The sequence below is a fragment of the Eubalaena glacialis genome, chromosome 6 (assembly GCF_028564815.1).
Source record: "Eubalaena glacialis isolate mEubGla1 chromosome 6, mEubGla1.1.hap2.+ XY, whole genome shotgun sequence".
Taxonomy (NCBI): domain Eukaryota; kingdom Metazoa; phylum Chordata; class Mammalia; order Artiodactyla; family Balaenidae; genus Eubalaena; species Eubalaena glacialis.
Window position 1 is genome coordinate 101,209,170 of NC_083721.1, and position 14,401 is coordinate 101,223,570.

Below are 14,401 nucleotides of genomic sequence, written 5' to 3' on the forward strand. Positions count from 1 at the left end.
ATTACTTTATCGTGATATAATTTATTTTGTTCATTGATTTTCTCTATTTCACATAAAGTGTAAGTCAAATCTTAAAGTTTGCTGATAAAAAATGTAATTCAATTTAAAACATTTCAGATGGAATAGGTCCTGTTGTATGCCTAATATTCCATAGACCCCACCATACATGATACAAATTTGACCCTCTGCTTAAGTTATGAAATTCTGAATGTAATATGTGTGATTTCTGAGGAATATCAAATATCTAGCTCTCCATCAATCATACACTTCATGATTTTAATACCAGTTGTTCATTCTTGCCCAACCCAATTTTCATCACAGTTTGTTAAATTTTCATTTCTAACATATTATTCCTTCTACACATATTAGTTGTCCTTCTTCTCTAAATTAGACTTATCCCTCAGTAACAGGGCTGTTAAGTTTTGTAGTCTATTTATCAGACTGCTGATTAAATTCACTTATATCTACAGCAGGTGGATTTCCATAGATCTTAAAGGAGTGTTTAGGGATACAGGAACGTGATTCCTGCAAATAACACTGAAATAACTCAGAAAAAATAATAGTCACATATATGTACATACATATATTATCATATACATTTTCATGAAGAAAGAGAACATGATATTAAAAATGGGTCAAAATATTAACATGTGGTGAATCTGGGTAAATGAGAGTTCTTTACAGTGTTTTGAAAGTTTTCCATAATTATAAATTATATCTAAATTAAAATGTTATATTTCAGGAAACTGATAAATACATGAAAATATGGTTGATCACAATAATAGCAAATGAATTAAACATAAAGTCATATTTTATCAAGCAAAATGGAAAAATAGGAAAATATATGATAGTCAACTGTCTTTTGAACCTAAAGGAGACACATTAGATGGCCAGTGAGAATACAAATTGAAAATATTTTGTGGAAGTAGTTGGTGGTATGTGTCTTAGCCATAAAAGTGTACATAACTTTTGAACAATTCTGATTTAATTATTCCGTAAAAAATCAGAAATGTGTAAAAATATCTACAATTGTTACACCCATTTTTGTATTACTATTTCCATGATCAGTTTAAAGCAATCTACCTTTACAACAAAAAAAAAGAGTTAGATAAATTATAGTACATCCATAAAAACGATCAATATACAGGCAATGAAATTAAGTTGAAGAAAAATATTTGATAGCATTAGTTATATGAAGGTAGACTACAAAATATTATATTTGACGCATTTCCAAATTAGCTAAAGTAGAGGGCAAAATTGCACATGAGTAAATAGGAGAAAAAAGATAAACCATAAACATGATATGATAACAATTTCCTGATGAGCCAATCCCCAGGACTCTGCCTCTCAGTGTGGCCTGTGAACTTCCCAAATCAGTCTCACATAGGAAGCTAGTTTAAATATCCCACTCCAGGATTTTGAAAGAGCACCAAGATTGATTTGCTGGCATGCTAATGTAGAACTTTTTTCTAAGAGTAGAATTCCAAGATTAATCAAGTGCTTGGTAAGAGTAAATTTAAGCTTATTCAATAAATTAGATTTTAAACAAAGAAGGGCTCTTCTTCTCTGTCTCTTTTTTCATGTTTAAAAAATGAGTTTCTCCTTCTTTCTTTGCTCAAGCCCTGAATAATTTAGTTTCAGAGTTTATTTTCTTACTTTGATTCTTTTGTCTTTGCACCTTCCATGAAATTGGGCTTGGTACCATATTTCCTCAGAAGCTGTAGCTTGTTATTGATTTTAATTATCTTCTTAGAGTCTAGTGATCTAGACTGTAACCAAATTGTTTGGGCTTATAAACCTCTTTCCAGAACTTTTTACACAAAATACCTATATCCTGGTCTAAATAACACAGGGCTACTTCAGATTCCCTGTCATTCACTCTCCCTTAACTCCAAGAGATCTTTGTTTTATCATTTACTGATGCTACTGCCTGCAGGCACTTCCAATATTAGGTGTTGCCATACTGTTAAAGAATTCTTTTTGCTTGCAGGGCTGGGCACTTTTAAAATTTGTCAAGAAATCTACCATTAAATACCTCACCTGCCACATCCAGGTATGAATGTCTAGTGTCTTGGCTCCAGAGACTTGTTCAGATTTATTGCTATTAAGAACATTTTCCCTTTTGCCAGAACTGTTGGAAACCTCTTCTTATTCCACAGTCTATTGAGAACCTCATAAAATTGCAAAAACAAACAAACAAACAAAAAATCCACATTCTACTAGTTAAGTTCAGTTATTCCACTTCTGGGAAAATAAATTAAGAAAACAAGAGAAAGTTGCAAAAATGCCAATTGCAAGTGTTTACATTTAAAAAATTAGAAAATACTTTTATTACCTGTATGATTCTTGGTAAGTTACTAAAACACTTTGTGGATAAATTTCCTCAACCGTAAAATAGGGATAATAATAGTACTTACTTAAAAGACGGTTTTGAGTTTTAAAAGAGTTAATGTATTCAAAGGCTTAGAACAGTTTTACAAATAGTAGTGTATGCAAATTATTATTATCGTCATATAAGTAACAAACGGTGCAACAAATTATGGTATAATTGCAGGATTTGAGAATAAGACCAAACACATGCCAGCACAGAGAACAGTGCAGTGGAGCTGTGTTGGAGAGAAGATTTTTGACGTTTGGATTAAAAAAAATCACATATTAAACCAATGAGCTCTCTTTCACATGGGCCACCAGAATGACTACATTTTAAACAGAAACGCCATCACGTTACTATCCATTGCATGATTGTCAGTGTACCACCTTCGAAAAAATCTTTTTCTCCTTTTAGATAGACCATATACTCTGTAACTTTTGTGTTGCTAGGTTGTCATTACATAAACTATATTCTAAATACAATATAAATCATTGTGATTGTGAAATTCATTGTCTAATAAATACCTCCTAAGCAGAAATTTTCCCAGAAAAGATAATTTTAAAAGACCAAAGTGGTCATTATCTTGGAAACAGTTGACATGGAACGACATCAGACAAATCTAGGTTAAAATTCTGATTCCAACCCTTACTAGTGGTAGGATATATATGGCCAAGTTTCTGATCTTTAAAAGCCTTAGTGTCCTTATCTGAAAATGTGATTAATAATATTTAATTCATACACTGGAATTCATATTAATTCATATATTAATTCATATATTTTGTTGGAGTAAAATAAAATAATTTATGTAAACTGTCAATTATAATGACTGGCACAGAGTAGTGTTAATAACAAATGACAGTTCTTACCTTTGCATGTTTGAAATTTTAAACACCATGTTTTAAAAATAAAAAATGGGCTTATCCACAATTACACGCCTACTGGTTAGTCCATAGTAAGCCCCAAAATGAGAGATTTAAAAGTGAAAGTGATCATTTGAGGGAGATAAAGAATATAACTGCATTGAGAAGTCAGGCATTAAGCAGTTTATAAGAAGTTTTGTTTTGTATTTTGTCTTTTCATTTTCCCAAATATCTAAGTCAAAGAAGATAAGTTTGAAAGACATAAATACATCCTTTCAGCTGACAAATGTGTTTTTCTATAAAGTTTAGTGCTGATTGTTCATTGTATTTTATTTTCCTTGTCTCAACCAGAAAATCTGTGGCTTCTCATTACACTTGACTGCTTGCAGGGTCGCCGATTAGGAAATTACCAACGCTGAGATCTGTATGACTTAAATGAGTGTTGAGGTGTGGGAGCTGGAAGGACATACATATCAGAGACATTCATTCATTCATATAACTAGCCTTTTTTTTTTTTTTTTTCGTGTATATAACTAGTCTTTTGATTTTCATAGCTTTATCTACAGAGTAATTAGTTTCCTATTTAATCTTTTACACTCCTTTATAGCTCCATGATTGCCACGGATTGAAGGTACAAAGATTTCAATAGCAGCATTTCTTTAAAGCAACATGTATATCTTTAAATCAAAACAAGCATAAGAAAAATGTATATTCCTTAAAGGAGAAAAAAAATCTTAAAAGTTCTGGTAGTGTTTAAGAAAACAAACAAAAATAACCTGTGTATTTGCTGTTCAATTTCAGCGTCTGTTAATGAAGCTCTGTGTCTTTTTTTTCTTCACTGTTAGATGAGCGCCTGCAATCGTAAAGCATGACGCCGGTAATACTTCTGTAAATGAATCACTATTGCATTCATGCAATTAGCCTCTGAACAGATGTCAGAAAGTAAAGATTGGCTGCCTCTAGATCAAGTTGCAGCTGCCAACTCTCGCGAGCTTTGTCAGTAACAGTTGATTGTAATGTCAGTGCGGTCCAATTTACAGGCTGGAGCAGAAGCTGCTTACTGCATTTCCCTGAAGTATTATATGATTTCCATTCCTTGCAAACTTTATCATCTTCATTGCAGTGAGTCGGGTAAGTTGCTCTGAATTTACATCTTCCTGTTAGAGATGCAAGTTACTGTGAAGCTCATTCTGTGGGAGGAACGTGAGCCCTTCACATGTTTGCTGTGCCCCTTTGGTGCTCTGTGGGAGACAGTCATTGCAAATGGGACAGATGAAGTAAGGGAGCAGCCACATACATCAAATCTTCCGATTATTCAGGGAACGCAGACTGCGGCCATTTAACTGCTAAGGAAATAATGAATTTATTCAACTTTGTATAAAGGACCGTAGCACTTGTGGAATCACTGTAATATATGTTCCTAATGCACCCTCTAAGGGAAAACACTTTATGCTGTGTTTTACCCTTAAATGAACTGTTTAGTGAATTTCTCCTTAAAAGAGTAACAAAAGTGTTTTTTGACCAGTCACTCTCTAGTTTTTTCTTTTTTTTAAGTGGTTTGAAATGAATAGTTATTGTCTGGCTCTACAGGGTACTTAACATTTTGCCATCTGAAACTTTAACAATATCAGTTGGCAAAGAAAAAGTCTCAGTTTCTTTTCTCTAAAAGGAAAAATCTATTTCCCGATTTGATTTACAAACTTTTGTCCCATTTGCCCTGTTTGTTCTTTTTCTTTTAATATGTGTGTTTATAGCAAAATATTTTACATTTGCTATTATTTTATTATTATGGAAATAATAAGCAAATATTGACTTTCTGCTCATCCTATGATTATGTAACTCTACCTTTATTTTGATATCAGTTCTTGTTTAACCAGAGGATTAAGCATTGAGTATAAAATATATGAATGATTAAAAGTAAACTGAAATGTGAGCAAAATTATTTCATTATTTATGATTTTTATTTGTAATTAAAAAATTAAAGTTATCGCTTCCAAATTTTTATGAAGATATTGCATGATAATAAACTCAATTAGGAGTTACTGTCACTAGGCTGTGTAATGCTTCCATAATATAAGCTATCTCATATCTATGATAAATATTACATTTCACTTATATAAATAGTTACTTTGTTTAAGGATAAGCATGAGCTTTTAAAGAGTGACTTTTACTTTAAATGACATCTTTAGAATTCTCAGTGTATCTGAAATAACGTGACCTTTTGGAAGCAAACTAAATTTCTAATTGGATTTGCAAAGTTCTGTTTTTTTCTCCTAAACCTGTTGTTGTTGTTTGTTTTTAATGTCCTGCTTCTTTAATTGTAAGAAAATATTTGGGATCTACTCCACATTTCAGTTTTTAGAATATAAGCTAATAATATAATATAATATAATAATAATAATATATAAGTTAATAATATAATAAGCTAATAATATCTTAGCAAATGATATCTTAGTTACAAATTTAGTTTGTGCTTTGATTTATTTCTTGGTAACAATTAATAATATATACTTAAATTGTATGCTGTCTTCATTTTAATGCTTTCATGCCAAAATCTGCTCATTCTTATCAAAACTAAACTGTTTCAAACGTTGGAGAATTATAATTGGATAGATGTCAACCTAAGAACAGATTGAACTTTCAAAGAAGAGCCAAGATATCTCTCTAATATTAAATGTTCAAATTGTTCACACAATGAAAAGTTTGTGGATGTTCTTCCTGATTGAGGACAGTTACAGATCTGTTTCTCATACCTAATATAGTGTCTTCTATGTATACACATCCTTTTAGTGCCTATTGGGTATCTGAAGGCTCCCTGAAAGACAGTGGTATAGTCTATTTATAAACAGACTTCCTCAGTTCCCCACTTCACTTAGCCTACAACAATACAAGCTCTTTAGGTTTGGTATAAAGGCTCAGTTGTTTTAATTGAACTAAATACATTTTAGTGGCACTTGTTCTAGATCATATTTTCTAGATGGCTCTTTCCCCACCATTTTAACAGTCTATTTTTATACAGAAATATATATTCTAATAAAACTTTTTAAAAGACAGGAAAATTACATTCAGAGAAAACTATTATCAATTTTTGCATGACCATCCTTTAAGAAGTCCTTGACTGGCCAATTATTTTGAAAATTTGGTTGATATCCAATTATGGCAAATATATGGCAAATAAATAGCTCTTTATATCAATAATTTGATTGCACCCATATGTTATAGCATAACCTTATATATTTTAAAAATCAGTCAAGGAATTTCGACACTTTCAAAATTGAATTAAGAATGCAAAAAGAAGGAAATTATTTTTTACCTTTTTTTAATTAAAAAAATTTTTTTTAAGTTTAGAATATTTCCCCAAAATTGCCAGTAGATTTTGATATTCTGGAACATTTGATAAACTTGGAATACTATAGTATTAATTGTCTTTCAGGTTTTTCTCTCTTCCCACTCCCATCCATTCTCTTTTGCAATTCCAAACAAAACCTCCGTCTTTTAATCAAATATTAAAGATTATTACAATAAGTTAATTGATCTAAATTCAGATATTTAGTTGTCCTTGGTATAAAACTTTACCCCGTTCTTTATGATAAACATGTTATGTGTTCTCATAGTTTATTTAATGTGCCAGTAGTCAATTTGCACCAGAAAGTATAGGAGGAAATAAATGAAATTTTATTGAATATTTTAATTATTAGTAAAGACTTAGAGATATAGAGTAATAACATTTCTTAGTCTCCTGTATTTGTCTCTCTTTTGATTGTTTAATCATGTGATAGCATATATTAAAAACATAAACATCTCTTAATGGTAAAACCACAGTGCAACATGTGAGACTAGAGAATACCAGGTTATGAAAAGAACAAAATAATGCTTACTTAAATAAAGTACTGCAGCTAAATATATATATAAAAAAAAACTAGCCTATGCTAACAATGAGTATGTGAACATAAGCATATTTTCCTATTAAAACCTAGATTTAATAATATGGTATATAATACACTACAACAGGTACCATGAAAGTGAATTGGAATTATATTGCCATTCTTGCAATAAACACAGGCTTACAATGATTTTTTGAATGTTACTAATTACATTATTTACAATTACAAGGTGTAAGTACTTGTATTACTAATACCAAGGTGATGACTCACAGATATCATTGTTGACAAAGCAAGTTATTATTCATATAAATCATATTATATAACATTAAGTTCTACTCAGCACAAAATATAAATAAAAACATACAAGAAGTAGTAGTATAAATCAAACTAAATGACATGGGGATGATAGTACAACCTTTTAGATGTTATAGCAGCCTTTCATAACACATGCAATGAAAATTATTATATTTATTAATTACATACAAAACCAAAATTTTGGAAGTAATTTTATATTTGCTGTGCAATAAAATTAATAAACAATAGGATGAAAGTTTGAAAAATGTCAGAAAGCAAAAATTATTAGGATTTGTTTTATGGTTTAAAAGACAAAATAAGATTTATATAAAACCAAAAAAAAAAATGATTGTCTTTATTAGACTCAGAATACATTGATTGAGCTAGACCAAAGGCAGGAATGAGTCCAACCAAAGAGGCTGCAATTTATCTATTGAAATGCAGCTTAGAATAAACCAGCTTTGTATCTTAATTCCTTTTCCTTTCTAAAGCAAGTTCTTAAAAATGAAAAAAAAATCTATCACAGCACTTTGCTTTCTTCCAAATGCCCTCCTCCATTTATTTAGAAGAAATGTCTTAGGAATTATCAGAAGGAAGAAAAAAAACACACAACTGTGGTATGTGGTAGCAGTGTCTCTAAAACTCCTAACTCTCAGAAATATAAAATTTTATTAGTAAGTGTCAACTTTACAGGAAACTTTATATTATTATGACATTTTATTTACTTATTATTTTTAGAAGATAAATTGCATATTTGTTATGATTATAATAATAGCTAAATTTTATAATAGTATATACATAGTGTTAAAATATTATATACTTCAATAATATATTTTATTGGTATTAGCACAAATTCAGTTGTATCAAAATTGAGAGCATAGGGACTTCCCTGGTGGCGCAGCGGTTAAGAGTCCACCTGCCAATGCAGGGGACACAAGTTCGAGCCCTGGTCCGGGAAGATCCCACATACTGTGGAGCAACTAAGCCCATGCGCCACAGCTACTGAAGCCCACGTGCCTAGAGCCCGTGCTCCGCAACAAGAGAGGCCACCGCAATGAGAGGCCCGTGCACCGCAGCGAACAGTGGCCCCCGCTCACCGTAACTAGAGAAAGCCCGCAACAAAGACCCAATGCAGCCAAAAATAAATAAATAAATTTATTAAAAAAAAAAAAAAAAAATTGAGAGCATAAAAATTACTCTCATGGTTTGATTTTTTTAAACCTTTAACAATCATTATGTATAAATATATATGTATATATATGCATAAACATATGGACATCAGTAGAATTAGATATAAATATATAGATATAGACATAGCCATAAACATAGACAAAGATAGAGGCAGAAATAGAGGCAGAGATAGAGGTATAGATGGAGATATATCTATAAATACTAGACACTGAACAAAATAGTGTACACAATGGACTAGTTTATTCACATATTTTAGGGGATCAAAAACTACTTGTTGATCACTAGCTGTCCTATGAGCAGTGGTGAATGAGGCTGATTAACTGTGAGGATCGTAGATCTGAGACAGTTATCACCATAGATAGTGCCTTAATCTCTGCCTTCTAAGACAATTTAATTTAAAAAGTAGAATAAAAAGACTAATACAAATTCTCAATGCTCACAGGATTAGCTTCTTGGACACATAGGTTGGACTTATTATTACACTATCAAAACATAATAAAAATATTTTGTACATGTATGGACCTTTGCTATTGTTATGTGGATGAGAATCAGTGTTTGTATTTGACAGTTTTAATCAGATTTTCTTTTTTCTTTCAGTTATATAAAGATGTTAGTTCTTTCAAATGATATCTGCATTACATTTTTCTGTCCCTCTTTGCCACTTGGAGTTTCAGAATCTGATTTAAATTTTTTTTTATTTAAAAGAAACTCAAGTATGCATTATGAATTTTTAATGAAAATTTGATTTCCCCAAACGTTCTCTTCATATCATTAATAAATATTATTTAATAAAATGCCAAATAGTTATGATTTTATAGGTCTCAAAGATTACTTTTGCTTCCCCCACTTTTCCCAGTAATTTCTCAGTTTTAATCCTCTTATTTCACTCATCGCGTCCACTATCAAAATACAAGTAAATCTGACCATGCTGGCACATTTAACCTCCCTAGTTGCACATGCTTTAATCAATTAACAAATTAACAGACATGCGTTGAGTAATCCCTGCGTGTAAAATTTCTTCTAAGTCAGTTTCTTCTCCCACATCTAACGTTATCTCCATTGACAATATAATTCAGGTAGAAAAGCCCTTCGTGGTTATTCAGTTTCAGAGGAATTGGTATATACCCAGTCTTCCCTTTCCAGTTTTTCCCGTAGGCCTTTATAGTGGTAGCAGATTTGTTAGTTTTCACAATTTGTAGGAAAAATGGCAACTACTGTATTTTTTTGTTACTTCACATTCTGTGAATTGCTTGTCCAAATTCTCTTCTGACCATAGGCTACAATTATATAGAGGAAGAAACCACTAGGCAAAAAGGACCACAGAAGGGACCATGGAAACAGAAAAAGGCAGTAATAGAAGTTTGAGGATCCTTAAAGGTTCTTAACCTACTGTCAAGAGCCAGCCAGCCATGATTAGAACTGTATATATTTCAGAGACTATATAAGCTTGTATTTCCTCTTCTAACTATGGTAGAAATGTAATCTATTATATCTATCATTAAGTAGACTACCACTTAATGCCACCTTTGGTGGTGCTGTGTATGGTAAAGAAGTATATATATATATACCAATGCCTTGGACAAATTTCCTCCTTAAAAAACTACATCTTTCTTACAGAGGTTTGAAAACGAATTTTTCCAAATTGAAATAATTTCTCCTTTTCCATTTCACTCATTTATTTCTAAATTGAAAACTGAAACATCTCCAACCATTTTCTATGTTTTTTTACGTGTCTTTATAGCAGTGACAGATTTATTAGTTTTCATAATTTATAGGATTGAAAAGAACTGCTAAATTTTAGTTAATTATCATCAATAAAATATAATACTAGATGCATGAGGCTGTTAAAACTTCCCGCTTATCTCTCTTGCAGAAACCAATATGCAGAGCAAGGGTACAATCATATACATCAGATTTCTCTTGTGGTTTCTTCTGCTCTGGGTGCTCTTTGGGAAGTCACACACTGAAGAAGACGTCATAATTACCACCAAGAATGGAAAAGTCAGAGGGATGAACTTGCCAGTTCTTGGTGGCACAGTAACAGCCTTTCTTGGAATCCCCTATGCACAGCCACCTCTTGGTAGACTTCGATTCAAAAAGCCACAGTCCTTGACCAAGTGGCCCAATATTTGGAATGCCACAAAATATGCAAATTCTTGCTATCAAAACACAGATCAAAGTTTCCCAGGCTTCCTTGGATCAGAGATGTGGAACCCGAACACTGACCTCAGTGAAGACTGTTTATATCTGAATGTGTGGATTCCAGCACCTAAACCAAAAAATGTTACTGTAATGGTATGGATCTATGGTGGTGGTTTTCAGACTGGGACATCATCTTTGCATGTTTATGATGGCAAGTTTCTGGCACGGGCTGAAAGAGTTATTGTGGTTTCAATGAACTATAGGGTGGGTGCCCTAGGATTCTTAGCTTTACCGGGAAATCCTGAGGCACCAGGAAACACGGGCTTATTTGATCAACAGTTGGCCCTTCAGTGGGTCCAAAAAAATATAGCAGCCTTTGGTGGAAATCCGAAGAGTGTAACTCTCTTTGGAGAAAGTGCAGGAGCAGCTTCAGTTAGCCTTCATTTACTTTCTCCTAGAAGCCACCCATTGTTTACCAGAGCCATTCTGCAAAGTGGATCCTCTAATTCCCCTTGGGTAGTGACATCTCTTTATGAAGCTAGGAACAGAACATTGACTTTAGCTAAATTTATTGGTTGCTCTAGAGAAAATGAGACTGAGATAATCAAATGTCTTCGAAATAAAGATCCCCAGGAAATTCTTCTGAATGAAGTATTTGTTGTCCCTTATGGTACGCTCTTGTCAGTAAACTTTGGTCCAACTGTGGATGGTGATTTTCTCACTGACATGCCAGACACACTACTCCAACTTGGACAGTTCAAAAAAACCCAGATCTTGGTGGGTGTTAACAAAGATGAAGGGACAGCATTTTTAGTATACGGTGCTCCTGGTTTCAGCAAAGATAACAATAGTATTATAACTAGAAAAGAATTTCAAGAAGGTTTAAAAATATTTTTTCCGGGATTGAGTGAATTTGGAAAGGAATCGATCCTTTTCCACTACATGGACTGGTTAGATGATCAGAGAGCTGAAAACTACCGGGAGGCCTTGGATGATGTTGTTGGGGATTATAATATCATATGTCCTGCCTTGGAGTTCACCAAAAAGTTCTCAGATATGGGAAACAATGCCTTTTTCTACTATTTTGAACACCGATCCTCCAAACTCCCTTGGCCAGAATGGATGGGAGTGATGCATGGTTATGAGATTGAATTTGTCTTCGGTTTACCTCTGGAAAGAAGAGTTAATTACACAAAAGCTGAGGAAATTTTGAGTAGATCCATTATGAAACGCTGGGCAAATTTTGCAAAATATGGGTAAGTGCCAATTTTTGTAGTTGTTCTTGTTTGGCTTTGTTTTGTTTTGCTTAACTTTGCTTGGTCTCCAGTGTAGATTTCATTAAAGGTACAGAAATGTCTTGATTATTTATTCTCTTCATACCTTAAGCTGGTTTTGTTTTTTATTATGTACTGCATTTCAGTTCCTTGCATCAGAGTGCTTAAAAGAAATAATCAAAGAAATTTTATGAAAAATATTTTCTGATTTCATTTCCAAAGTACTGCAAAGTACTTTAACAATGTTCACCAAAGTTTGTACGGAAATAGATGTTTACCTTGAGAACTAAAATTACTGTGACATGTTATTAAGTCTGAAAGTTTATAGCATTCACAGGTTTAAGAAAGATTAGGAATATCTCTCTTTTTCTCATGCTCTTAAGCAGTAGTACATTGTTACCTGATACACAAAGAAATACATCCCTGCTCAGGAAAATCAAAGGGCAAAATGATGATAGGGTTGGACCTCAGATTACTCAAAATACAGAATTTGCCATTTTATCAACGTTTTTTATTCCCTAATATGTTTGTTCGGAGCTTTTAGGTAACCTGTGTTGAACGAGAGCTACAAGAGTCATCTTGTTCAGCTAAGCTGTTTTACACTTGAGTAGTCATATGGATGACATTACATTACATAATCAGAGATGTTACAAAAGAACATATTTTCCCTCATATATTATAAATATTGTGATAGTATGTCTTCAATAGTCAGAGGAAAATAATCTCTTTTAATATATATTCTATTTTTTTAATATTTTGTGTGTATAAAAAATAAGGTTTGTTTTTTTTTTACTGTTTGTAACCCCAAATTGAATTTTATACATTGGAATAATTTGTATCAATGAGAATAATAAAAGAATAGAAATTTGGGCATCTCTTTTTTTGAAAAGTGCTTACAGAAACTCACAAGTCGATTGATGCATTAATCCAATTTGTCATCCTGTGTTTTACGGTTGAAAAGAATGTTGAGAATGATTTTGCTTTCTGGTTTTCTTTTCCATCCTCCATTTGGAATTCATTGTACTCCATGTTACTGTATGTATCTTTCTACAAAGTACTTGTATGATATAATTCATCTCAAAATTTTTGATACTTATTTACTGTGTATAAAGCTAAAACTCTTCCATCTGGCATTAAGAGGCTTCTATGATCTTGCTGCAACCCATACTCCCCAACACCTTGTTGCTTGGTAGACGAGTTATCTCATGAATACCAAAGATTTCAAGCCTAACTACACCTTTGAGCCTTGTTCTTGCTATGTGCCCTGCTTAGAATATTTACTGCTCGCCTTTTTAATGACACAAGTCCTACTATTTTGTTAAGGTTTTGACTGACTACATGTTTCAGACAATGTATATTTAATTCCTAGAGTTGTAATTCCTTCAGACCTCTTTTTCTCTCTCACAGAAGCCATTGACTGTCACGTATCTAAATCCTATCTTTCATTGTATTCTGAGCCTCCTAAGCTAGACTAAGAACTAGCTTCTTGAAAGAGAACCTGTGGTTTTATTGGATACTCATTAAAGTACTGACATTAGTATATGTCACACTTAGCAAATATTTGGTTAATGATTCAATGAAAGCAGGTAAAAGCTAGTATGGGTAAAAAAATTTTTTTTCAAGATATGTAGGCTATTATATTATCTGTTATTATATTATCTGTAGCTGTGCAATACCTTACACCTTCTCAACATCAGTCTAAATTTCTGCTTAAGAAGGATCATCTTATTTCTAGAGCTGCATTAGAATTACGTATATTTCATTCTGTTCTCTCCCTCAAGGCTCTATCCATATTAAATCATCTGAATACGTTTTTAAATTCTTTCTGGCAATTCTAGAGATTATAAGTAACTTAAGGGGAATATTAAGGGAATTTAAGGGAAATATCAATATTTCTTCAAATTATTGATGCCTGTAAATTTTTAAAGGACTTCATACTTTGCATGTTTAAATCATCAAGAAATTTATATTTTCGTATTTCACAATTGGGAACACTGAGAACCGGATGTGGTAAAGGTCATATTTATGGTACACAGATAGCAACAGGTCAAAGATGAGAATATTTGACAATTAATAGAATAATAGATTGTTTAATCCTAATCTCCTTCTATGATTAGCATATTTTAATGGGAAATAAATAAAGGTTGACACTTTTTAATTATAATGATAAATTCATATAAACAAGATTATAAACCATAAAAATTAAACTTTTTAAAGAAGTTCAGCCATAACAAGATGTCATTTCAGTCGGTGAGTTTATTTAGAGTCCATGTTTGCACAGTTGAACAGAAAATAACATGTCATATGTGTTGAGATTTGACTTGATGGCAAACATAATTTTAATCTCCTGGTGTGCACTATCTGTTTTCAAAGTATACCTATGAA

The 14,401-nt window shown here is 32.3% G+C and overlaps 1 protein-coding gene across 1 annotated transcript in view; it reads left to right on the forward strand.

The window, feature by feature from the left end:
• Positions 1 to 4,266: 4,266 nt before the first annotated feature.
• Positions 4,267 to 14,401, forward strand: part of BCHE (butyrylcholinesterase) — an 80,172-nt gene continuing 70,037 nt past the window's right edge. Inside the window, exons 1-2 of the mRNA XM_061193465.1 lie at positions 4,267 to 4,362; positions 10,474 to 11,998. Coding sequence (XP_061049448.1) covers positions 4,314 to 4,362; positions 10,474 to 11,998 — 1,574 coding nt within the window. The 5' untranslated portion in view covers positions 4,267 to 4,313. The remainder of the gene's footprint in view (positions 4,363 to 10,473; positions 11,999 to 14,401) is intronic.